Source organism: Mycteria americana, chromosome 2 (assembly GCF_035582795.1).
Source record: "Mycteria americana isolate JAX WOST 10 ecotype Jacksonville Zoo and Gardens chromosome 2, USCA_MyAme_1.0, whole genome shotgun sequence".
Lineage (NCBI taxonomy): Eukaryota > Metazoa > Chordata > Aves > Ciconiiformes > Ciconiidae > Mycteria > Mycteria americana.
The window spans coordinates 107411990-107439805 of record NC_134366.1 but is presented as its reverse complement, the minus strand read 5'-3'; the positions used below and the strand labels follow the sequence as shown (position 1 = coordinate 107439805).

The following is a 27816-nucleotide window of genomic DNA, read 5'->3' as shown; positions in this document are numbered from 1 at the left end:
TTCCAAAGTGGATCTACACAGTGAGTCAAATTTGTCTGGACCTCTCTGAGGTCTGGAGCAGAAAGAGGGAGAAACGTAGCGTTTATTTGCTCACGCACCAAACAAGCCCAAGGAGGGAGCAGCTGGATGTGGCCGTGCTGGACAAACAGCTCTGAAAATCCCATCTGTCCAAATATCCTCCCCATACAGCCCACAATCACTACATGCTGACTGCTGTAAGTACCTGCTCATACTTCAGAGAGGCATAAGGGGATGTCAGTAAAAATGACTCGCCGCAGTTTGAGCAGTAGGACTAAAAGTGGCATCCAGAACGACCGAAGGCAACACTGGATACAAGTGACGGATCCAATCACAACTTTGCTTTTTCACTCATCCTGGACCGAGGATGCTTCTCAGAGAAAGACACAGTAAGTGTGTCTTCCCCTTACTATTCCTAGCACTGGGAAATAAAATCTTGCTTGAAATTCTTGTGCTCTCCTGATTGCTGGGTCACTTTTAGTTAAATATACAGCGCAAAAACCGCTTCTGATGTAGTTCATCAATAGTAAAAGGTCTTTGTCCTGCCACAAGAAATTCAGCCTCTGTGCAAGATGAGAAAAGCAAAAAAAAATGCAGAATAACAGAGGGAGCATAACGCACGAAGGTTTCTTGGAAGATGTGAGTTTCAATGAAGGAAAAAGAAGACAGCACTTGGCCAAACACAGAGCATAACGAACACACAAACGCTAGGAAATGCATTGTCGCTTGCATATCCAGTGATGATGTTTGTGATGGTCCTTAGACCCAGAGACGGCATACGCCGCAGTCCCTGGGGAGAGCTCCATCTCCTGCAGAGACGAGCCGTGCTCTGCCTCAGACAGTTTTATAGTGCCTGAGAGGCTTGACAAATCCGGTCCTCCAATTTTTTTCCTGTTGTCTGTGTTTTCCTACTCCTCAACTTTTGCTTCACTAATAAACTCATTAAGTATAGTAATATAATCAGCATCCAATTTTCCCTAGGGGATGGAGAGAGAAAAGGAAAGGATCCTACATGACAAATGCTATCGTTCTGTTTAATGTGCAGTAGGCAGGTACTCAAATACCACGGCGGTGGGCTTGTAACAGCAACATATTAGCAGAACAGGATGAGGTGGAAGGGCGGCCTTTATCTCCTCTGTCCATAAGCGTGGAATATGAATGAAATAATGAAATGAAATGAAATAATGAAATATAGCAAGGCTAAGGAGAAGAGGAGAAGGCTGTCTATAAGAAGAATCTCAGAGAGGGAAAGGGTGGCAAAAAGCAAGAGAGCCAAAAAAAACCCCACCAAAGAGCACAGATCCATGAAATGAAGAAAGTGATGGACTGCAGAGGAAGTTTCTGAACTCTAAATTGTGTCCACTGTGAAGAGCTGAAGATGCTGGCGTGTTTCTCATGCATGGGGCTGCTGCCAGAGGATGGGATACTTGCTGAATTCAGCAATGAGCTGTTTCCCAGGGGCTGCAAGACCATTTCTCACAAAGATATTGCCAGAAATATTCTTGCTCAAGAATATATACTGTTTCTACCAGAGTAATTCTGCTAGCATACTATTTCTACAGAAGTAACTCTGTTAGCATTAGTACACTAGTAATACCATTGCTACTCTAGTATATTGCTACAGGAGCACCTTACATGGAGAACGTGCCTTTATAGGCACAAGGCCAGGTGTCTCATCCAACCTTACAAAAATGACATACATATGTAATGCACATGCGCTGTGTCCAGCACTAATCCACTGTGTTATTCATCTGTCAGACAGCTCAGTCAAAGCCAAACACTGTCCAAATGTCAGACAACTTAAATCACGTTGTCCCAGGGAAACCCTTAACACAAAAATCACTGTATGTACAAGACAAGCACACCAACAGAGCATTTGCTTTGTCTTCCTCACAGTGCAGAGTACGAAGTGTGGGAGCAGAGTATGACCCAGATGGCCTCGGGCTATAAAAAGAAAAACAGACACTCGTTACAACTTCGTCTTCCTCTCTGTTTCCAGGATGGGTCAGCAAGGTTTTCCAGAACTAGCAGGTCCTTTTTTAGGCAGGCAGGTGCATTCAAGGGAGGAGTATTCAGCTAGAAGACTTTCTGATGAATCAGTCACTGGCTTACGCTGCTGCTGGGAAAGCACACCAGGACACTGTATTTCCCTTGGGGCTGAAGGAGACCCCATAACTGTGCCTCCTGTGTTTAATATATGTTGTTCAAATACAGCTGTAACTATTAGCTTTCACAAAAGGGCCTTGGTTCCATATAGAAACATTTATTTTCATCAGTTTTTCTCCCCCCCGTTTTTCTCCAAAACACGCTTTCTCTTACGCCTGCGCTATGCAACAAGATGCCCTGTTTTTACTGAGTCACCAAACCCAAACGATACTGATGGCATTTAATTATGAGCCCTTTACTTTAAGACCTGAACAGAAAGCAACGTTAATTTTCTGAAAAATCTTGTAACACATAGAAAATTATAATCCTTTCTGAATGATCTGTCTTTCAAAAACAACTCGCATGTTTAAACTTTATACTATACTTTTAAATATGCAAAAAACCCCACCTATAGGTAAATATAATGATTTGAGAACCTAAATCGGGATACCAAATTTCATCACAAAACCTCTTGCAGTTGCCAAGATAAAAGTCAATGAAGATCAGCATGTCTACATTAAGCTCTGACAGTGTAATAACATAACATTTATGTTGGATAATAACTATGTAAAAGAAGAGAGGAATAAGACTTATTTTTCTAAGTCACAGAGACAAAATTACACCACCATTTGTGCATTTCTCCATAGAGACTATAGGATAAAAATACAGCATTTGGTGATTCCACATTTATAAACAATATTAATCAGTGGAAAAAGAGGGAACAGTTTCTTTGTCACCAATCTAATTTTCTTCATCAAAAGTTTGAAACATGTAAGAAAAGAATGCAAAAATTAATTATATTTTTTTAATAGAATGGCCTCTAAATGAGTTTATAAATTTCTGTCATATCAACTGCATTCATTTTAATATGGTACTCTAGGAATAAAATCAGAGTATGCTCAGAAAACCCTGACAATATAGTTTAATTCTTTTTAACCAGACAGCACAACTAGATGTTCCAACGAAAAATCTCAATTAAAAATTATTAATCAAACGTTTTGAATGAATTAGGTATGAATGATGAAGACAAAAACCAGCTTGTGCATGTTCCATATTTCTGATTCCAAACCAGAAAAATACCTAGCCAGTTTTAATTTAAAAGCTTGATCCAGTCACTGCAGATTAGGTCCAGCATCATATGTGTCTTAATTTAATTTTGGATTTGAACATACATTTTTCTGAAATTAATTAGGAGGAGATTTTCAAAGGTACCAATAAACATTAAGTAAGTAACTGCAGCTTTGAAAATCTCATGCATTACAAATACGTGGAATTTACTGTTGTACAAAGATATCATAGCAAATTAAAAATTATGTGTGTCTTTCAGGGTGGGTTTTTTTTTTAAGTATTATTGACCTAATATCCAAATCTGTTAAGTCTGAAACGGCATTAAATCCTTTTGAAAGCATCTTCATTTTCAATGTTTAAAGCAGTTGAGCACTCCAGCTCTGATCTAACAAAACAGTTAAGAACATAAGTATAAGACTGCAGAATTAAGCATATGCATATTTTCAGGATTAGGGGTTTAATCTGTCATTTTTCCTTATGGTCTCTTAAACAGAGAATATATAGAGATATATTTCTAACTGGAAACCACAATAACTGATAAAAGGATTTAGATAAAGATACACTAGCAGGGGGAAGGTTTGTTTTTCTGGGGTTTTGTTTTAAGAAAGACAGAAAAAAAGAAAGAAATTAGACTTTGATGAACTGATTTCCCCTCCGCTGCTTCCTAATGTAGGAGGTTTTTTTCAGGCATCTTCAAGACATTTCTTTCTTCTTCATTTACTTTTTCTCTCACTTTGCCAGTTCCTCAGCTAGATGTAACACCATCCCTTACTCTCTTCTCCCTTTTTCAACACCCTTTCTCCAGTTGCTTTTCCAACACGCGGGTTGCTGCCCATGCCCTCCCCGCCGTGCCCTCCCCTCCCCGCCGTGCCCTCCCCTCCCCGCCGTGCCCTCCCTGCCATGCCCTCCGCACTGCGTCCTGCCTCACGGCCACCCACAGCCTCTTCTCTCACGACGATCCAGTTTTGCTCCCCAATGGCTATGAAGGGTTCCTGTTCTCACCCCGCGGGCTTGTGCTTTCTCCTTTTTTGAGGGCAGCAAGATTTTTACTCTTTCTTTCCTAGCTGGCATCTCAAGATCCCCTTTTTACTGTTCCTTCTGTTCTTATACTTCCCTCTTCCTCTTCCTGTTTCTTTAACTTTTACCTTGAACTGAAGCAATTTTAATCTTCATTCACTTCCGACTGAAGACCTTTCCCTTCTCACTTGTTTTAGCCTGTCTCAGCTACTTGACCCAGACTTAATAAGGAACCCTTCCTTCTGATCTTTTTATCTTCAAATTCCTCTTCTCTGAGGAATAACTGTCCTCACCCCATGGAGCTCGCTCTGCCATCCTGCCACACCTTTTCTGACATCCAGCCAACGACCCTCTCTAACTCCCCTTACAGGCTAACCTTCCTACGTAAGAGCCCTACAGACTCTTCCTACGTAGACAGACACAACTCTTCCATTTCCTCAGAAAGCTCTCTGCTTTCGTTATTCGAAATAACTTTTTGTTTATTTTATAACGAAATACCGAAAAACGGTATTTCATTTTTCCTGCTGCCCTGTCTACTTTTGACTCCACGCAGTGAATCGTGTCTTGGCAGCAATCTAGCTGCAGTAATATGAAGTTTAGCATGAAATGAAAAATGTCTCCAAAACCAGGATGAACAGGCTGACATTTCACCGACTCTGATGTCCTTACAGTCATCCTCCTCTTCCTGGACAAACAAGGACACCACTACCTCTTATTATAAAGTCCTTGCCCTCATCGGCCTAAATCTATCTCCTTTACAAAAGTCGTTCACCCGCTGTATTTTTCACAAGTACACCTTTATACGCCTTTGACTGTTCCCTGGCTTGAAGTCACCTTTCTGGCAGAGCACCCGCCTGTCTGAGAAGAAGAGTCTTAATGAACTGAAAATAGAAAAAGGGAGCACACAAGTGTAAATAAAGATAGGCAAGACAGGAGGAGAATAAAAGCATTGCCTGGGCACTCTGGCCCAAAAACAGGAAGGCAAAAGCCCAGCTGGAGCTAGCAAGGGACATTAAGGTTAAAAAGAAACAATTCTTTGGGAATGCTATTTGCAAGAGGAAGGTCAGGAAAAACGTAAGTCTGTTGATGGATGGGGAAGAGACAAACAACAGGCATCAAAGAAGAGGCTAAAGCACTCAGTGTCTTTTCTTACAAGTCTTTGTAGACAAAGTCTGCTCCCAAGTCCCAGCAAGTATCAACCCCGTCCAGAAAACAGAGGGCCAGCCAACACCAATGTAGCAATAGGTTAGAGACCACTTGGACCAACTGGATATGTTCAGATCCATCAGGCCAGACGGGTTTCACCCAAGGATCTGACAGAGTTGACTGATGTGATTGTGAAGCCGTTGTCAATCACCCGTGAAAAATCAAGGTCACAGGGGAAGGTCCCTGATGACTAGAAAAAGGCTAACGTTATTCCCATCTTTAGGGAGGGCAGGAAGAGGACCAGAGGACCCAGGGAACAATCAGTGGGTCAGCCTTACCTCAGCCCCTGGAAAATCCCCAGGAGAATGTCCTCTCGTAATCCATCTCCAAAGACAGACAGGAGAAGGAGACTAGCAGGAGCAGCCAGCACGCATTTTTCAAGAGCAAATCATGCTTGTCCCCGCTCACTCTCTTCCATGAAGGAAGAGTCTGAAGGGAGAGTGGTAGAAATAAAATATATTTAGACTTCTGACACTATCCACCACAGCAGTCTCCTTTTTAAGCTAAGAAAATACAGGTGGGACAGACAGATTGGCTGCAAATTGGCTGGACTGCCAGGCTCAGAAGGTCAATGGCTTGCTATGCCACTGGTAGCCAGCAACAAGCCGGGTACACCAGGGACAAATACCCTTTAATTTAATCTTCATCCATGGCCTGTGCTGAGACAGAAGACACCATTGGCAAGCCCGCAGGTAATGCCAGGTTGCAGGGAGGGGCAGGAGTAGAAGGACAGTACAGCCACCGTGTCCTCAGCTTCCCTACTGTCCACTGTCCGGGAAGGCTGCTTCCATAAACACAAGGGAAAAAACCTGTATATTTTACGCAGTGTTTCAAATCAGTTGTTCAAGGGTTCACACAGCTCTCGGAAATAGCTTGTTTTTCCTTGGGTTTTGTGCTCATGAGCCAAGCTGGCAGATGCAGATCTTGTAAGTTCAGATGATGAAGCTAACCCCAAGAGACGCCGAGTTTCAGCAGATTAGAAATCATTAATGTTTCTATTACTTGTTTGATTAGGTGATTAAAATCTCCCACCAAGCATGTTTCCAGAGACGCTAACTCTGAAAAAGAGGATTCCTCTGAGATAGAAGTTTTATGTTTTGTTTTCTTTGGGGTTCTTTTGTTTTTGCTATTCAAGGTGAACTTGATTGCTCTTTTTTGTTAGCTACCATGCTTTCTTGGCTTAATCCTGTGGGGTTTTTTTCCCTACAGCTGTGTCTTGTTTTCTTTGCTTGTTTTTGCTCCTCATAGAAGATACAGTAAATTTAATAGCTCTGTGAGGCTTATGTATATTGCTATTGTTGCGACTGCATTATCACCAACATTTAATGATAATGTATTCTCGGTATTTTGTTAGCCAAACATGCAACTGGTTTTAACTTGCAATAACTGCATAAGCTCATTAAGAGCTGCTTCCCATTATGCTACCATATTACTTTACAGGTTTCAAGTTCTTTAGTGGAATAAGAACTTTAATTGCACCTCGATTTCGGGAAAGACAGTGCTTAACATCTTGCATTAGATTCCTGCCTCGTGTTTTGCCGCTTCACTCTCTGTCTATAAAGGCTTTCTTGCAGTTAAACTTCCTTTCTTGCAGATAAATTCTGTCATGTGGAATGGCAGAAATAAAAGTAAATATATTTAGTGAAGTGTAACATGAAGAACAAGGCAAATTAAACAAGAAAATGAATCATACGCAGTGCTTCTATACTGGCTATGTAAGACTCTGAAAAAGGGAACAAACCTTTTCTGTCTGACAGACTTCAGTTACGCTGAAAATCTGCAGGAAATTTCCCTGGCAATCTGACTGCACATCCCCACACACTACTCTCCATTTTCAGAAAGGTCAGATCTTTATTCCACAAGATTTCTGCCCGTTATGCAGAAAGAGAAATACTGAAATTCATTCTTTCAGTGTTGTGATGAAAATCTATGCCATAAGATGTATTTATGGCTGTAGCGAGTCTGTCCAAGCCAGGGAGGCATGCAAGTCTGACTATGTGATGTGTGGTCACGGAGAAATACCAAGAACTCACTCAAAAGTCATGCCATATGTAAAATACATATATGGCCTCACTGGCCAAGCAAAGAGGTACAAACTTTTTCCTGACGACTTCATCTTCCTATTTGGTTAACCTCTGGAGCCTACGCTGCTCCGTTGGCCGGGCAGCAAAGCGTTGGCAGGAGCTCGCGCTACAGGACCTTCTCCAGGTGCCGCAAGGGTCCGCTTTTGCAGGCAGCTCGCTGGTGCCGCCGGGGACGAGGCCTCACATCTCCTCGTTCTCTCTCCCTGCTCTCCGCCTCGTGGCCCTGTCCCGTCTGGTACTTGCCACAACAGTCAGTAAGTCAGTAATAACACAAAGAAAAGACAATATCCACTTTTTGCTGCATTAGTGTTCTGCCTCTTCTTAGCGAGGTGACCCAGTTGAGAACGGGGTGCATTGAAGGCTGAGGTAGGACAAGGTCTGTGGTGGGATACACAGCCAGGAGCAGGAGGGCGAAACCCTGGGCAAGGTCAATCCTCAATACCTTGGCTCACAAAACCATACTTTAAATTGGGATTTCTGTCACATTTAAAAAACAAAACCAAACCCAACCCCCTCCCCAAAACCAAACCCTGTAACTTCCCCTTCCTGCTCTGAAAAAGTGCTTTTTGGTGTTACCCAACGATATTATTCTGCTGATTTTTCTATGAGATAAATAGCATAAATACTTGTTGCATTTGCATTATTTTCCTTTCCATAACAAGAAATAGACAGGCTTATTGATCCTGGAAGAAAAAGCTGTATACATTTTCTGCAGGCTAAGTTGTGAGGGACTCTCAGAAACATCCCCATGAAAATGAGGGTATTTGACTTATTTGAGAAAGTGAGTCTGATAGTCCAAAATGTTGGCATTTTTTAACTTGCTAAACAGCTTCTCGAGCAAATACAGAGTTCTTTGATTTTAACGCAACTTGCCAACTCCGAAGTTGCAATAATACACAGAGCTGGGAACTGTATTTTTAGTTAACGTTGTATAAAATTTTCCACCATAAGATCATGTCTTAAGTTGTTTATACATTGTTTTCACAGAAAATTTCCAGCTGTAGTTTTTAAGAATGAAGTTGGGGCACATACGGTGTTTTGTCTTTTTTTTCTTTAAGTAACAAAATTGCAACTTGTACCATTAAGGTGTTTGAGCTTTTCCACGTTTGCATGCAGGAGCCGAGATACAAGGTGCAGCGGAGGAGGTATGATTTCCAAGGCTCAGGCCATTGTATTCTGCTATGTGAAAATATATCCAATCCACCTGAAATTTTAAGCTGCTAGAAGAGGGTTATCTGTTGCACGCCACCAGAAAAACTGGTCACAGGCTCCCCTTTCCATGCACTCCTTCTTCGTGGTGTCCCAGGTGAGCTGTGGCTTCAGCACCAAAAATCAGCGCTGGCAAACTTGTGTATTTGTCATATTGGTATGATCTCAGTGGTCTCCTTGCCCGAGAGCAGAAAATGGTCCGAGTACAAAGCTAAGAACTGACTATAAAGGAAAGAAAGCTGGCAGGTACAGCAGAGGTGGAAAGAAGACCACGAGGAACGCCAGAGGAGAGGGACCACAGAGTGGAAGAGGCAAGGATGGTGAAAAAACAACCACTGGAAAACACGGGATCCCCGGCCTGGACAGAGAGCCCAAGGTTGCTAGGCCTTTGTATATAGAAGTATATAGAAGTATATAGAAAAATATAGTATAAGTATATAGAAAAATTCTATAAGTATATAGAAAAGTATATAAGTATATAGAAAGTATATAGAAGTATATAGAAATATAGTATAAGTATATAGAAAAATTCCATAAGTATATAGAAATATTCTGTGTCTGTTTTTCAGGTGGCTGGTTGACAGAGGAGAACTACTTTCAGTGGTACCCATTATGCCATTAATTCAAGTGAGAGGTCTCTGCCAGGATATAATGGTTTTAACCTTCCTCACAGCCACTTAAAAATCAGTCCATCCTGTGAAATGTCTGTATTTTCCCTAGCTCTTACTGGAGAGGGTTGTTCTATTTTTTTCTTTCCAAAGGAACTTATGTTAAGCAAAGCCATAACAAAAGAGCAAATCAAGTACTCAGAAACAAGAAGATTCCTGAATTAATGTTATTCAAGCAAATATAATTTTTATGTCCTTGTGAAATGCTAGACAAGTTGCTCAAATCAGATTTTCCAGACATATTCACTAATTGGGCATTTCTCATTGTCTGGATGCTTTTTTTCTCAAAGCAATTCAAGCGGGATGCAATAACTCACAGCAGTGGAAGCTGTTCATTGAATATATGAAGTCCTATTTAAAAAACCTAAGTACCCTAATCCACTATTTTCTTAACATCCAAGTTTTCACCCAAACTTAAAGTCTAATTATCACAAAAAAAGTGTAAAGCAGTTTTCAGGCTAGTCTGGTCCATGGGTAAGTTTTAGAGATCTTTGAAAACACATCCCAAAAAGTTACTGGTTATCTTCCCGAGGTGGGAAATTTCTGAACACAGAAGTTATAAGAGCAAGATTATTCTAAGAACATTTACAATAATGTCCCTAATGTCCATTCTCTTTATTCTATTTTGTTTAATATAAGCTGCATATTAAACTTTTTAAACAAAGTTTTAAATTCCATTGGTAAGACACGGTTAAGCAAATAGTATATAGTGGGGTCAATCAGAAAGAACTGGGCGATTCTGAGGAGTAGGGTTGCGTGCAGAAATAGCGCCCAAGGAGGCTCGACTCCATGGGAGATCTCTTCCAGCCACGTGGATGACAGACTGTCAGCATGACAGTCAGTGGGTATGACAAGCTCTTTTGTGGGAATATTACCTCTCTATCTAAAAGCACAGAAAGAAATACCTATTTCGAAGTAAGTTACAGAACTTAACTAGATACTGGAAATGACACACCGACTTACTTAAAAAGGTGAGCTATCCAACAAAAAAAATTGAAAGGCTGCTGCAGTATTTGTGGTCTGAACGATTTCAGTGGCAGCACTGAATGTTCTAAAGCTATGGACCTTTTCAAGAAGGAAACAACAGGGATACGCTTCAAAACCTAATTAGAGGGAATCATACCTCCAGGTCCCCACAGACCCTGCCAGTCTACATAAAAATCAAGAATTTATAAAAATATCTTAAGTAGTTACTGATTTCAAAAGAAAGACGAGGTACCTTTTTATTTTCAGAATATTATGTAGAAGCTAATTCCAAGAAGAGAGTATTTTCCATGTAAGAGATTAAAACATAACAGTTAAATCTGGTAGTTTCCAAATTAATACAAAAAACTCAGTTTCCTCTTGCAGTTCAGTCTCATTAAAATCCTTTAACAGATCTATAAACTAAAAAATCATTGTGGTTCATTCTTATGATACACATACCTTTGTAAAAATAGCAGTGGATTCCTATTTTGTATACAGAGAAAGGAAATAAATTAACTCTTGGGTAATATCCCTGAAACATAAGCAGTATGAATAGTGCTGGAGCATAATTAGGTTTCCACAAACTCTCTCCTCCAAACACCCATACGCTATGCTATTTAGAGCTAGTTTTGAAAACCGTAATTAAACAGTCAGAAAACCGCTGGAAAAGTAACAAAATAACCAGCCACATAAAAGTCACAGGGAGAAAACAAACAAACAAACAAGCCCCCGGCTGATCGTTCAGGTTTCTTAATGAATTCGGGTAATTCCAGTAAGTTACAGAAACCAGGAAGGACCTGAGCCACCAGCTCCGTTCCTTTCAAACTTCAACAACTATATTACGCCTCTAAAAAACAAATCACCGCTGAGGAGTTGCTCAGCTTCCTGAAATACGTTTTTCTCCCGTACGCATTCTTGTCAGCTAAATCTATAGCTAATAATTCCTCTCTGCCTGCTCGTTTATCCTTACTGAAACACAAGGAGAAATACTATTCCCAAAGCTCCTGCTAATGCTAACCCCCTTTGCCAGCCTTGAAAGGATTTTCAGGAGCCGGGAGTTTATAGTCGGGCTACAGCGCGGCATCCATACAGCAAGGCACGCTCTCCTGCCTCGTCGTCTCTTTTAGCGATGTCTGGGCTGGCAGAGCTGCCAGGTTTGCAGAGAACCGATGACCTCCGGCTTGCTCGGAGCCGACGGCATCTCTGCAGCCCACCACACCGGCAAGCCGGACAAAGCCGCTAGACCTGCGATGCCCAGCATTTCGGACTAAGAAACAAGCCTTATTTAAAGGACTGACAGGAGGCCACCTCTCCTGCAGTATATTCATCCGTCTCCCCCAGTTCCCATCATGCCAGTCGCTCAGTACGAAGCAGGTGGAAATTATTCATGGTTCCCCGCCGGGGATCCCCTCGGCAAATGTAACGGCGGATTAGCCAGCTCATGAGTTGTCTTCCCTGCGGTTCCCGGGGCCGAGGAGCACGGCTAGCGGGGACACTGCCAAAATACGCCTGGTGTCAGCTTACGGCTCTTGAGGGAGACTTCCTAATTGCCATAAATTAGCTGCTATTACCTGGTGTACAGCGGAGAATCAAGGAACTTTGACTTGCTGGCTCTCATTTTGCCCTCGCCTAGGCACTGCAAAGGACAACTTGACTTTGCAGGCGTCCTCCAGCAGCTGGCCAAGTGAGCAAGGAGCGGAGCCCCTTCCTCCCCCCAGATACAGCCAGCCCGGCCGGGGGGACGGGGTGAGGAGGGGCACAAGACCAGGATCACAGACACGTTATCGCCCCTGCTCTGAATCACCTTGCTGCCGTGGCCCTGATAGACCTTGCGTCGCTGCCAATCTGAATTTAATCGGCATTTTCTGTTTGAACGCAGGGCCACAGGCACCCTCAGGCTACAGCCTCGGTCAGCCATCTTTAACAGTGTTGCGCACATCCAAAATGGCAGAAAACATAGAGCCAGCAAAAATCTCCATATAAATATAGCAGGAGAAAAATATGCACGTGTAAATACGCACGTGACTAAATTCTGCCCTTTGTCTCACGCCCATGCAACTGAAATGAAACAAAAGGCCCATTCCAGCCCTGAGATACACAAACACTGACTGAGGTACAGTTCCTATTTGTACCCAGGCTGAACTTGATTAGCACTGGAGCTGTGTAAGTATAATCCAGCACAGCATCAGAAACTACTTTGACAGGCTCTGCGTGATTTTAAGGCAAACATGTCTTTGTGGCTCGGAGAAACGTAGGCAATCGAGTCCATCACTTTGGTACGCGCTTGGCTGCAGCTCCTGCAAGCCTATGGAAACTCATTGTTTCTACACCCCTAATCTGTAGAGCTGTACGAGACTAATATTTGCAGGTTCTTACTGCTTAGTCTGTACATAGAGAAATCTGTTTTTCACAGGGACCATGACCTAGGAGCTCTTGTTGATTTTAAGCAGCGGTCAGCACTTCTGGAAAGTTCCTTAGGTAGTGGGCTTCACTCTACTGTTTAGGTAGTCAGACCATCAGCTCCTTTCCCCTGTGCTTGTAGAAATCTTTCTTCAGGAATCATTTAAAACAAAAAAGCCCAAACCAAAACCAAACCAAAAAACCCCAAAACACAAGCAGGAAATACTAAGTAAGTGAAAGACAAGTTGGGGATTACATTTGTATGATGTACAGGGACATCATGTTGTTGTGTGCTTCGCTAGCTGTTCACCAACCTACCAATCCCCACCCCCAAGAAAAAAAAACAAACCAAACAAGAGAAGGCCAAACTTGGAGGACAGTATGGCATTAAGGTTTCCTATCTTCTTGGCTGTTTTCAGAAATAAAAGCAGTTACTCACAGAGGACACACAAGAGCAGTTTTAGGTAGCTTTCCACAGTAGAAAAGAGGTATTTTCCAACCTACTTCTTTCAGCTACCTGCAGTCGCAGAATTAACTTTGATGCCTCAGGCTTGAGAGGGGACCCACAGCTAGATTTTCCACCTGTGTCAAGTGGCCCCACACCAGCACGGCCAGACCCTGCTGCTGCCCTTCCTCCCTGCAGAAGCAGCCTGTGCATCCTGCCATTTCCCAAAGAGCCTAGCATGCACCTAATCCTTAGAATTAAAAAAAAAAAAACAAACTTAAAAAGTGGAAATTGAGCACAGGAGCCACCTTTTCTTAGTCTTTTCTAGATGGAGACTCAATGGCTTCCCATGAGAAATCAGAGAAAAGTCATGAAGAGCTTTTGGTGGTGAAGCTATTTGGACCTCTTGTAGCCTGAGCAACTGAAAGAGGCTAGGGACACATTTTCAAGATTTTTATAGAAAGATATAATTATGGCATAAACTAGTATTGGTATCTTATAATCTTTCATTAGGTAATTCTGAATGCACTGTACTGTGACTTTAAATAGCATAGAAATATCTATTACTATAATATAGACTACAAATAAGCAATTCCTATGACAGAAGAGCCTATGTATTTAGGAAACAAATGTGAAAGCAGTGAAAAACTTCACTTTCCTAAATTAACTCTGATTTCCAGATTTTGATACTGAACTTTGTAATCATTATGTTTGAATAATATTAGGGTTTTAGTATCTAATACACTGCTTTAGACTAGGTTTATCAAGTGTCTAACAAAGCAGTATGTTCATCTCTTTTGTCTTCTGGGTGAGGACTCTTTTATTACAGTGTAGTATCTTTTTGTTTTAATGCTGCTCTGCAATGGATTGCCAGCTCATTAATTTTTCTGCTATAACACCCAAATCCCTTTGCTGATCAGTGTGCTGGATGATTGATTCCCTGCTCCCAGACTAATTTTTTACATTGGACTGCATTTACCATCTGGTAGATAAATCACCCAAAACACTCAAATTCGGAGTCTGGTTCCAGTGATCCTCTTTGTTTGCTCAGGCAGCAGCACGAATATCACTTGCAAATGTGGAGGTTATGTTCTCTCACCTGGATAACTCTTCTGTATTGCAGACAGAGGTATTAACAAAGAGCATCGAGATAACGATAAACCTCTTCTCACTTTAAAAAAAAAAAAAATTAGGCAGCTGTTCTTCGTGCTTCCTAGCCAAATTTTTGTTTCATCGCTATCATAGCCACTAGTTTCTGACGTGAAAAAGAGTATCAGCTCAGAAGCAATTTTGCACATTTCAAACGCATATAACTATTTTCACAAAGACATTCTTTGTAGGTGTAAACATTTGCGCAAGCAAAGGAAAGGACATCCTTTGCAGTTAAACAGAGAAGAAATACAACGTAATAAATTGCCTTCCCAACCCATGTTTTATACGAGAAAAAATTTCTATAACCTCAACAAGAGCCTGCCTATTTTATCTTCACTTTTATAACCTTGAAATGATACTTCCATAAAATTATACTTCCAATCAAGACGGGGAAAAGGAACTCTGCCTCACAGAATTGTCTAGGTAAACTTCTGTGAGAGGTGGAGGATGAAGGAAAAGCTGCTGGAGGGACGCGGTGCTTTAGGAAAGTAACCGTTCATCTGCCCACCACTGCACATGGTGGTATCGCTCGGGGGGTCCCCTTTCTTTCATCTTTCTAAGGATTTTCTGCAGCTCTCCTCTGCCCCAGAGAACCCATTCAGCACAACACACTGACCTCTGCCTCTCCCAGAGGGATCAGATAAAGGCAGCACACCATCAGAGTCAATACTCATTAGCAAAATGTAAACATTTAATTAGATCAATGTTTCCCTGAGTTTTAGAGCAACAAACTGCTATCCGGCGACAATTTTTTCTCAAACTTTCTATGGAAATACCTGTTGAAAACACTGTTTGAGCTGTCTCCATCAACCAGCTAAAGCCTTTATGTCTTGGTTTTGTGTTTTATGGACACCCTTACGGATTAAAACTCACATTTTTCAAAAGCACGCACTCATTTTGAATGCCTAGACTATTTGGGGCATTTTCTGCATATGCACTGACACCTTTACCTAGCCCATATCTCAAGCTTTTATGCTGCTTTTGTTAAGATTCTTGTTTGGTTTAAAAATTTAGAGGAAATTTAGCAACTTCTGCACATGACGCTTATCGAATCACTCATTCTTTGTAGTCATATGTGAAACTGCATGTGAAAGTCTCTGAGTAGGAGAGCAAGTAAAATTCTTGTAAGGTACAACAAACTCCTCTGTATGCTTCAGGTTTAAGCAACAGAGCACTTTCTCACCCGCTGCTGAAATACGTGTGTTTATAGAAGTTTTTCGATAGTCATATGCAAGTAGATGTGACAGCATGATTTCATTGGGGGCTGTGTGTTTCTTCTTCCATCATCAGATGCAGTGCTCACGTGAGTTAGTAACTGAGACCGGTTAAACGCTTCTTAAAGCAGGATTTTTTTGGTCAGCAGTAGGTGAACACTGAAATGTGTCAAACTCCCGAAGCTGAGTGGAAATGTGCCAGTCTGGGAAATAATCAGGGCCGGATCTGGGGTGAAGCAATTGGAGCTCCTGAAGTTGAGCACTTCGTGTTCACCTCGAACACACTATGGTGATCAAGGGCAAATTAACTGGAGTTTGCACAGATCCAGCTCTCTGGCTCGCCTGGCCACCCCCCTTCACCCCATCTGCTTCTACATTGATCCCGTGAGATTGGTGTGAGGCAGAGGAGATGCCCCAGGGCCTTTCCTTGAGGACCCTGGCTGTCACCTGCCAGCAAGCCAGGCAGCTGGAACGAGGCTGCCTACCGAGGCTTTGCGGCCAGGCAGAGCCAGATTTCAGGAGGTTTTGGCCTCCAGACCAAACCTGAGAAGGACCATTTCGTGTCCCGAACACCCTTTTGTCTGTTTGTCAGGAACATCGTACCTGTCTTCTTCAGCTGCACCCCACGGGATGCTCTATGCGTCTTACAAAAGCACACGGAGGTTTGCACCTATTTAAGACATACAGGAGCACGGCGAGGTCTCAGCCTGGTAGAAACGGGCTAGGGGAGGAGCTGGCAGCTACCGAGAGAAGCCAGGTCCCTTCAGAAAAATTACTGACAGTTCTGTCTTGTTCCTGATTTTCTTCTTTTTCATTTTCACATGTTTTCCTGCTGGTCTTAATTAACACTATTTTTGAAGCATGGATGAGGATCCTGCCAGCTTGAACATGGTTATATAATGTGGGTGTTTCAAGACTGTAATTGCAACTAAATTTATTTTTATAATACTAAGTCAAAAGAGAGGTATTACAAGGATTTAATTTTATTTTGAACCAGATCCTTTAAGCACTGTTGCTGTAACGCATAATCTATTATCAGGAAAGTCCTGTCTTTTCAGTCCTTAGCAATTGTCTACTATAATGAGAATTTAAATTATCCTAAAATAAATCCTGATTTGCTAGTCAAACACCACCTCCTCACAAACCGCGCTATGACCAATGAGGCAGTTTTAGAGCAACTTAAAAAAATTGAACATTGATATCAGTGTAACATTAAATTGCTCTCTTAAACAGAGAAATTCACATTAGCAATATATATGCAAATGCATGCAGAGCCTGGTCAGTCTCCCAGCCCACACCCAGCCAGGTCTCGAGGTGTAACTGGGTAGCAAGAACAGAAGTCTTCTAGGTACTCTTCTAGCAAAGAGCTCCACTGGCATCTTGCTCCCCACTCCAAAGAAGGCAAAGGTTCCCTGGTAAGAATCTTTAAGAGAAAAAAAAAAAAAAAAGACCTGATATTTTTTCTTTTTCAAATCAAACAAACAAATAAATAAATTGAAGAGCGTATGACCCATAAATCCCAAATATATAAAAAACTAATGGCACCACTAGAGATCTACCCAATAATACAAGATGAAATTATTCTGCTCTCGGATCCCCTTGAAGCCATCTGTGAACTAAATTAGAACTAAAGATACGTTGGAGCTCATTGGATACATCAAGACAAAGGGACAGATTTAAGGTTCTCCAGGAAACTTTAATTTCATTAGATCACAATTTTGATTGCTGGACTTACTCCTAACCAGATTTTGTCTGTATCTTCTTATCCTTTTCTGGAAGAAAAATATCACACAAAGACGACCCATTTTGCCAAGAACTGGTTTCATAAAATAAAATTTACTATGGATTGATTTAGTCAAACAAGCCCTTCTCTACACACTTAGGAGCTCCACAAAATACAACTCCACTCTCTCACACCCTTTCTCTTTTTCTTCCCGTATTTCTCTGTATTTCTAAATTGTTAGAATTTCAAGATGATCTCAGAATAAACTACAGCAATTAGAGAGGACTATTTACTTTACAGCACAGTATTTAATTATAATTTTCTTATTATCTAAAGCTATTCTTGGGACAGAACGATTTTTTTAAGAATAATTTATAAAGAACTTCCTTGGTCTTCAGCTCTATTGAATATTACAGATTGCTTAGAAAAAGGCAGGCTTTCACCTCAAAAATGCCAACATGTCCTCTATCTCCACTTTCGCTCCACAGCATCTGTAGGGATCTACCAAGAAGGATAAGCAGTAGTCTAGAGTCAGAAGAACAGATCCTTTTTTAACATCCCTGGTGCTCAGCATTTTTTCTTCCCCAAATGTTACAGCTACTGTTATTCTGGGAACTACTGCCACTACCTGCTTTGTGGACACTCGCCAAAGTCTGACCACAGGCTGGAAAAGTCACAAGCACTTTCAGTTGACAGATCAATGGTGGAACGTGATAATCTCTTTATAGGAAAAGGATAAATCGAGCCTCCTGTCGATATCTGTGGGGTTCTCTACTTTCGTACTTCTCTACTCAAAGACCTTGACCACAGCTTCTTTTTTTTAGAGTCCAAGTAAATATTAACTCTTCCCTTTATCCAGTCTACTGTCAACTCTAGAAGAAAACCAGCAGGCTATAAGTACAAAATACTTATCCTTACATCAATAGCAAGAAAAGGGCCAGACTGCTCTTAATAAAGGCACTTCTTGTTCTCTCTTTAACAGGAATTATCAGAGACGTCTTGGTACAGAAAGAATGTTTTCTTGGCAATATTTTCTTTTCCCCTTTTCAAAAAATTATAAAGAAATTTGATTCAAACCAGTCCCTTTAGTCAAGCCTCGACTGCTCCATCACACTACCAGTTCCCACTAGTGACAATGATGGAGTGACACCTGTTACAAGATGATTTTCTGCTATTCTGACACTTTCAAGTCTACTTTAATTACCTTTCAGCTCTTTAATCAGCGTAAGAATCTGTACTGCAAGGATATTTTATGTCTAGGTAATTACACTAAAGGGAAACAAATACATGCATGTTACTGTCTGAGTTTTAATTTCTCTTTTTAATAATTTTTTTTACTTTTTACTTATAGTTGATTTATATTCATGCCTTACGATAGTTTCTCAAAGTGACATGTAACCTGACTGACTCTAGATCATTTACTTCAGAAGTTCAATTGGCACAAACACATATCACAGTTTATTTGGCCTGACTGCTATAATTCATTTACAGGAACATAAGTCATAGTATCTTAGATAAAATAACCAATTATTCTAGTCCCGTATACCATTTCAGATCAAGTTTATCTACGCAAACATACAAAAGATGTGTATTTCTTAAAACAGTCAGGCTAATTTACCTGAACCTGTACGTCTCTTCCATCCCCTGCCTTTACATTCTTGCCAATGTGGCTTCATACCTTCAGTACAAATTGTTTTGGCCTCGTGTACCTTAGAATGATATACCAAAAAAACCCCTCAACCCACTTAATCTTCACAAAAACCACAAAGGGTATGTCTGTTCCAGCAGATAAGCATGGATAAAAGCCAGTCTTGAGGCCACATCTCATTCTGGTCCAGAGTCCCCACTGAGCCCAGGAAGAAACCAAGGCCGAGCTGCAAAGGCTGGGACTGCCTGAGGTTTATATCCTCCCAAATCTGTGTTCACATCTGCCATGTGGATTGGGCACAGGCAGGGCCAGGGGAGCTGCAGTGACAGTCTAGACCCACACTTCAGACAACACACAAGCTTAGAGTGAGAAAGAGCATACATAAAACTCATTTTGGCCAACCCACTCGTAAACTCAAGTCTTCACCTCACAGTGTAGATGTACCAGATGTGAGTAGCTTTAGACTCCTTCTTATCCTAAGGAAAAAGGTGAAGTTTTCAGCTACAACAGCTCGCACATAATAGGTAACATGCCTTAAAGCAGTGACAGTTCATCCTGGTTTGAGCCCTAAGACTGTAATTTGTCGATAACTACAGACAGCATTTTTGAAAGTGTCCCTTCTCCTCAGTGCTGACATATCTTAGATGCTTCTGAAAAAGAGACCCTTGCAAAGGTGACTGAATAATCATATCCCTAGGAAACTGTTTCCTTAGGCATTTAGAGCCTGTGCCCCAAATGTTGTGTTTCTAACCCTACCATAATCTTGTTCATTTAGTTTTTTAGCACTTTTAAAATTCTCAATGTCTCATTCTGCCACCGTCAAACCCTTTTGGAAGGAAGCAGAGTTAGCAAAGGCAAGGGCAACGTTCGAGCAGAGACGGTTTCCTGCCAAGGCAAAGTATTCCAAGTACTCCCCTGCTGTGGTTTGGCCCCCATGACCTCAGATTTTGCCATTCCCCACCATCCCCACAAGCTGTCAAGCACTGAACAAGACAGCACCACTGGTAGCCCACACACCAAATGCAGAAGATATGTTCTTAATTTCTAAGATTCTAACCCGATTACAGCAGGTACAAATATGTTACATGGACCATATCAAAGTGCTACCCAAACAAGACTTGAGCAGATAACTTTTTTCTTGAAATATGCATGCTGTGTCTCTTCTGCTAGCACTGGTATCCAGCGACAGTAAGCTTTGGGATCCCTGCTACAGGGTCTGGAGAACAGACTCGATGGCATCTAACAAAGTAATGGAAACAAAGAGTCCCTATCAAACGGCCTCCATTGCACATGAAGGATATGGGGGAACAACTACCTCAGCAGGAGATGCTGAGAAAAAAGACTTGCAAATTCTGAATTAGACCACGTTCGTCAATGGTGCAAAGTAGACAGAAGCAAGGATGAGACAAAAAGAAGTATTATTTCTCTATGGTACCACATGCATCTCCAGTAACAGTGACAGTAGCCCCACTTTAATGCACTGTTCCCTCTTTGGGTGTGGGCAGTAATCAATAATTAATACAATTTTTCTCTTCTGTTATTATACTACACAGACTTATGATCACGCTCATGGACGTTCCTGCCTTATCTGCATTTAAACTAGATCACCTGTTGCTCATCTCACTCACCTTCTGTGCCCTTCCCAACTCTTCTTCCTCTAAAACCCTGTTCACACAAGAGAAAAAGGCATGCTTGGAAAACAAAAGCATATGGCGTGGCCAGTTCTTGCCACCCTTGTCCATCTTCTCTGAGTTGCTCCCACTCTCAACTGCATATCTTTTCTCATACTGCTTCCTCACTCCCTTCTGCTCAGTCAACACCTTCCACTCCCATCCCTCTTCAGGATCCACTCTTGTTGTCCAGCCTTCAGATGCTTTCACCCCACTGACAAAGTCTACCCCTCCCTTCTCATCCTACCACATTTGAAAATATCAAAAGACATGAGTTTTGCTCGTGCTTGTTGTACTCCTGTTGGCTTACCACGTTCTCTGCTTCACCTCTCTCTTTTTTCTACTGTTTCCACATTCTCTGTTTGTCTAATTTACTCCATGAGTTATTTCAGGGCAGAAACCATTTCTCTAAAGCATATTGAAAGTTAAGATAATGTATATATGGTGAAGGATGGCTCCACTATAGCTTTCTCTGCTGTTCTGTCTAAAAATGTACAAGCTTTTTGACAGCTTGTGCTTCCATGCTCAATAAACAGCCCATCATACACTCAGCCATCACCCTATCACAGGATGGATACCTTCCTTTGTCCCTCCATCCCCTTCCCTCCCCCTAATCAGTAATTTCCATCTACTTTTATCTACAAACTATTTCAGACAAGTTATGACTGTGCAAAAGAAAAGCATTCATACCCCTCACAAGAGGAATTCTGTGAAAGAGAAGGTGTCCTTAATTTTTCCTTGACCTCATTCAATCGTCAATAAGCTATCTTGAAACAATTTTATCTTTACTCACTTCACTCAAAGAGAATTTAAGAAACCGGGGGCAGCATATGGCATATGAGACTCATCGGAGGTGTGTGGAATCATCCCCAACAAGCATATTTTATCACATGAAGGAGCAGCAAGCTGAAAGGCTTACCAACAGAAACATATCTCTGTTAATCAAAATCCCAGGTGCACAAATCCAAACCAATGCACTGAGCAATCTCTCTTGTTAAGTCTGTGTACCTCTCACCAAAGTCCTCAGCGTTTGGTCAGTTACGATCAAATTGCAACCCTTGTGGCTGCCACACGTGTGAGTGGCGCGTATCTCGCACCGGAGATTCAGCCGGGGTGAAACTGAAACTGAAGATGCCCACGTGCAGTGTGTGTGTCTCTTGGGTCTACTGGCAGATTAGAAGCTCATGAACTAACTACATTTTGTACTTACCTTTACACTTGGGATGCTTAATAACCCCTTGTAGTTCACAGCCTTTATTAAGGACACGACTGTCTTATAGCCTGAGCAGAGAAGCAAGCATCATGCCACCCTACTCATGGACAGCCAGTGAGTACCAGAAGTGTTACAGAAGACGACTACGGGTAGCGCTGGGAATAATATAACATCTCTAAAACATCAACTCTAAGATTCTCTTTTCCAGAAAGAAACACCAACTTGTATTTTACCCCATTCTGGGTAAAATGGGGCTATTTCAGTTTTCCTAGCTTAGCAAAGTATGGATTGACAGATGAACAAACACATACAAGTCCACATCGTCAATTAACTCCAGTTATGTCTTAATTCTCTGTTTCCTGCTCTAATCACTTGATTATATAGGATCATAGATTCATAGAATCATAGAATCATTTAGGTTGGAAAAGACCTTTATGATCATCAAGTCCAACTGTTAACCTAGCACTGCCAAGGCCACCACTAAACCATGTCCCTAAGCGCCACATCTACACATCTTTTAAATACCTCCAGGGATGGTGACTCCACCACTTCCCTGGGCAGCCTCCTCCAGTGCTTGACAAGTCTTTTGGTCAGGAAATTTTTCCTAATATCCAATCTAAACCTCTCCTGACACAACTTGAGGCCATTTCCTCTTGTCCTATCACTTGTTACCTGGGAGAAGAGACCGACCCCCACCTCTCTACAACCTCCTTTCAGGTAGTTGTAGAGAGCGATAAGGTCTCCCCTGAGCCTCCTTTTCTCTGGGCTAAACAACCCCAGTTCCCTCAGCCGCTCCTCATAAGACTTCTGCTCCAGACCCTTCACCAGCTTCGCTGCCCTTCTCTGGACACGCTCCAGCACCTCAATGTCTCTATAGTAGTGGGGGGCCCAAACCTGAACACAGGATTCGAGGTGCGGCCTCACCAGTGCCGAGTACAGGGGCACGATCACTTCCCTAGTCCTGCTGGCCATGCTATTTCTGATACAAGCCAGGATGCTGTTGGCCTTCTTGGCCACCTGGGCACACTGCTGGCTCATATTCAGCTGGCTGTTGACCAACACCCCCAGGTGCTTTTCCTCCAGGCAGCTTTCCAGACACTCTTCCCCAAGCCTGTAGCGTTGCCTGGGGTTGTTGTGACCCAAGTGCAGGACCTGGCACTTGGCCTTGTTAAACCTCATACAATTGACCTCGGCCCATCGATCCAGCCTGTCCAGGTCCCTCTGCAGAGCCTTCCTACCCTCCAGCAGATCAACACTCCCACACAACTTGGTGTGGTCTGCAAACTTACTGAGGGTGCACTCGATCCCTTCGTCCAGATCATTGATAAAGATGTTAAACAGAACTGGCCCCAACACAGAGCCCTGGGGAACACCACTTGTGACCGGCTGCCAACTGGAGTAAACTCCATTCACCACCACTCTTTGACCTCGGCCATCCAGCCAGTTCTTTACCCAGTGAAGAGTACACCCGGCCAAGCCATGAGCAGCCAGTTTCTCCAGGAGAATGCTGTGGGAAACCGTGTCAAAGGCTTTACTGAAGTCTAGATAGACAACATCCACAGCCTTTCCCTCATGTTCTTCCCTTGGCCAGGGATGATGCAATTATATCATAATTTAACAAAAGACCGAACCACAATGCATGTGCCAAAGGGGCAGAATCAAGGCTGAAAAAGCTATCTTTAATTTTCATGTTATCTGCCTGTGTCCTTCACCTTACGATGTTCTTTTGCTACAGCAAACTCTTTCTTAAGCAGTATATTCTGCAGGATTAAAGGAGAGGAGTTCAGCATTTCCTAAAAATTTAACAAAAAAATAAAGGTAGCTACATAATCTAGTGATGATGAAATGTTACAAGCTCAGGAACCATCCCAAAAAGCATAAGAAACTGCTCCAGGGCAGCAGGTCAAACTGATGCAAGTATTAAAATGACAAAATAACAGAGGATAGAAGAATTTTGCTTCTCTGAGTATGGGAAGTAATTTAGAGAGTCCAAATGCTTGAAAAAAAAAGTAGTAATAGTGTTCTTAAATTTAACTTTCAATATAAATAGCAATGTACATGGTAGCAGTCCACTGAGAACGGTGCCAATGCCAACGTCTGGCACCACATGTAAGTATAGGAAACTCATCTTTTGCAGGGAGCAGTTTATCCAGTCCAAGTTAATGAAGCTGTGCAGAGGTAAGTGAGGGGAAAATCTGTCCCAGATATTAGGTGTTGATATTAGTTCTTTCAAAATTAATGTTGAGAACTGGAACACTGCAGTTTTGCATGAAACAGTTAACACATAGCAGAATCCGACTACTGCATTTTTAAATGAAATTTGCCTTCCATATTTTTGTAGTTACACTAAAAACAGCACCTGCCGTATGTACATATATAGCACTTACATTTGCTTCTGCCTATTTTTAGTAGAACCGAATCATTCTGAACGTCTTCAATATAGCATACGGTTTTCTAATTCCAGTTTGGAAAGCCCTCTTTCCGTGATGGTTTCTAAATAACAGTATCTGTGCGTTCCACATTATCTTACAAACTTCCTCATATATTTCATCAGCCTTTCATATTTAATCTCACTGATTTATGAACATGCCGCGGTCTAATGACCCACATGTCTCTGATGGGTAAGCCGCTAACGCCAGTGACACATTAACCTATTAACCTCTCTTTAAAAATAACCATGATATTCATACAAACAGAATGAAAAAGTCAGGCAGCAGTAAAACAGTCGCATTGTAGTCTCTCACACTAACACAGTAGATGTCTAAACCGGCTAAAACGAAAAACAAATGAGCACATCAAGAGTGAATAGAAGTTAGACTTATTATATTGCAAAATCGTTTTGCCAGAGTTTGCTGGTCTGCGAATTCGATAGCCTGCTTTAGCAGCATTATCCGTATTACAAAACGTCATTGGGAGGAAGATCACTACTCCATTCACTCATCTCTTGAAAGCTGTTCCCTGGTTTGGGGACCCTATGCTGGGAGGTATCGAGAGCTCCTTCCACCATGGGAAGTGCCTTCCAAATCCTGCTGAAGACAATGGGAGGGGGGGGCTCTGAGCACAGGGCACGAAGCGTTCATCACCTTGGAGAAGGCACTTTGTGCAGCTCTCGCTGGCGACCCTTGCAGTGGAATAAACCTATCGTTTTAAAAAGCAGCAGGAGGCATACACGGCAATTTTTCGGAGAAAAAAAAATATAAATTCCCTTTTCTAAATACTAGCTTTAGAAGAAAAAACAGTGTTTCTAACAAATTGCAAACTTTACATTGTACGTATTTACTTTGTTCTACTTGAAAAGCACCATATCCCTCAAGATAGAAGAAAACGCGCCGCTGTCATGCCAAACCAATTCATCTACATTGAAACTGCACTATACCAGCACATACTTAGGAATAGGACGGGCAGACATAATAAGGCATTCTCCTGTCAAGCAACCAAAGCAGGAAAAATCCCTAAAACGCTTACTCTGCGCACACCACGGAGTATTTTGCTACTTGTCTACACCTCATCCAGAGGAAATCTACACAGCAACCGGCAGAAGGACGGCCGGAGAGGCTACCCCGGCTCTGGGGTCTGGGCTGCACACACGAACAGAGAGAGACCGAGGAAACAGCCCGTGCGAGCGCCCTAAGGGGCTGCGCTCTCGGCTGCCTCCCGGCTCTTCCCCCTCCGTCCGCGGCAGGACGGGGACGGGGACGGAGCGGCGGGGCGGACGGGGCGGGCTGCGGGCAGCCCCGGGGCGGCGGGCGCGCACCTGCCGGCAGCGCGGAGGGCGGAGGGCAGCAACAAAAGCCGAGGGACGGCGGCAAACTCCCTCCCTTCGGCGGGGAGCGGCCGGAGAGGGGGCTCCCCCCGCCCCCGGAGAGGGGGATCTCCCTGCCGGCCGGGGCGCCGGCCCGCCGCACCCGGGGCCGGGGCGGGCGCCGCTCCTTTGTTTTCCGCCGCCCGCCGCGCCGCGCCGCGCCGAGCCGGGCCGGGCCGGGCCGGGCCGGGAGGGGAGGGGCAGGGGGGCCGCGCTCAGCCCCCCACGTGCACGCGTGGGCCGCCCGCACGGGTGGGCGCGGGAGCCGGCGGGGCATTACCTGAGCAGTTGATGCCTTTGCCCTTGCCGCCGCCCTGGCACTCGGAGCCGGGCAGGGGGTGGGAGGCGCGGCCGGCGGGCAGCGCGGAGAGGGCGAGCACCAGGAGGGCCGAGGTGTAGCACAGCGCCAGGGGGGGTCCCGCTCGCAGGAGCGGCCGGGCGGCGGCCGGGCTCTCTCCCAGCATGGCGAGGGGCGGCCGAGGAGCAGCGCCGGCGGCAGCGGGATGGCGGCGGCGGCAGGCCCGCAGCATCAACCGGAGCCCGCGGCGCCGCCCGGGCGGGACCGTCCTTTCTCCGCCGCGCCGGAGCACACCTTCAGCATCCCCGCCGCGGCGGCCGCAGAGACCCGCCGCCGCCGCCGCCGCCTCCCGGCCGCGGGCAGGGCTGGCCCCGGCGGTGCAGCGCGGCGCCCGCAGCCCGGCGGTGCGGCGGCCGCCTCCGCGCCTGCCCGCCGGCGGGGCCGCCTCGCCCCGGCCGCGCTCCTTTGTGCGCGGCGCCCGGCAGCGCCGCCGCTCCGCCTGCAACAAAGGGAGCGGAGCCGAGGCGGCTGCTGCTGCCGCCGCCGCCGCCGCGGAGGGGGAGGAGGAGGAGGGGGAGGAGGGGGGGGAGGAGAGGAGGAGGAGGAGGAGGAGGAGGAGAGAAGGGAAGGGGGAGGAAGCACACGTGATGGCAGCCCCCTCCCCCGGGACCCGAGGGGAGGTGAGGGGCTTCTCCTCGCTCGGCGGGCAGGGCGAGCGGCGGCGGCAGCGCCCGCCTGCACGGCGGGGCCGCCCCCGCGGGGAGCGGGTGGGGGGACCCCGGCGCGGCGGGGGGCCGGGCCGGTGGTGGGTACCGCCGGCAGGCGTGCGGGGGTAATACCGGCGGGTGAATGGAAGCGGAGCGGGCCCCAAGGGGCGGCGAGGAAGGAGGGCCACTGGCACGTCGTTTGTCGTCCCACGAGATGGTTTATGCTTCACTAATAAGCTGGCGTGAGTGGGGACGGGGAAGAAAGCGGAGAGACCATCTCTGCTATTGATTAATTGTAAGGGTGGTGGTTAATTTTGACTGAACGGAAGCCCAGCACCTATGGCGGCAGCAGTTGTACCCATCCAAGTAAATAAATATGTTTACGGTGAGGGTAGTGACTTGTGTAACAGGGTGCTTTTATTATCTAGGGTTTTTCCAGTCCCTTACATGGAGACGCTTTGGAGGGTCAGAAGCACTGCACGGGTACAGGGTGCCAGGCATGTACCTTGAGTGCAGACCCTCAGCATCTCGCTGTGTGGCTGAAAGCTTTGTGTAAATTGACAGCACCCTTACCATTTTTGCAGAGGGAAAACACAGGACGATGCTTTACATTCAACAAGAATTTTTCCTGTCTCAGTTGTCACTTACATTTCGTGCAAGTTTTTGAATCCACTGTACAAACCATTTGTTTTTCAGGAACAAGAACTGCCCATTTCCTTGGTCTCGCTGCTGCTGCGTGCTACCAGCTTGCTGTAATGTATAGCACTTGTGTGAGGACACCTGGCTTGCTCTAAGGTATAGCTCTTGTGTGAGGAGACCTTCGAATAGTTCGTTAACCGGAGCAGTCAAGAATAAGGCCATAAATCCAGCAGTAAGCTTTGGGTAGGCGCAGTGGTCAGGCACATGAAGTCAGATTATTGTCTTTTTAAATACAGCGATGAAGAGATAAGTCCTGTATTACTAAGACTGAGAGAGCAATTTCCTTTTGGCATACGGGGTTCAACGCTGACTGCATCTGCCAAGTAAATGTTCTTCTGTAATTATTTGCTCCTTTTGCTAGCAGTGATGCTAGATGTCAGAAGAGCTCTGCTGCTCGGAGAAGTGAGGCACATTAACTCGCATGGAGCCTGTTCTGCTGTAACTGGGCTGCTGAGGTACCTCGG

The 27816-nt window shown here is 44.1% G+C and overlaps 1 protein-coding gene across 1 annotated transcript in view; it reads right to left on the bottom strand.

Moving 5' to 3' along the window:
* Window positions 1-26495, bottom strand: part of TMEFF1 (transmembrane protein with EGF like and two follistatin like domains 1) — a 125162-nt gene extending 98667 nt beyond the window's left edge. The window contains exon 1 of the mRNA XM_075494190.1: window positions 25929-26495. Coding sequence (XP_075350305.1) covers window positions 25929-26178 — 250 coding nt within the window. The 5' untranslated portion in view covers window positions 26179-26495. The remainder of the gene's footprint in view (window positions 1-25928) is intronic.
* Between the last annotated feature and the right edge of the window lie 1321 nt (window positions 26496-27816).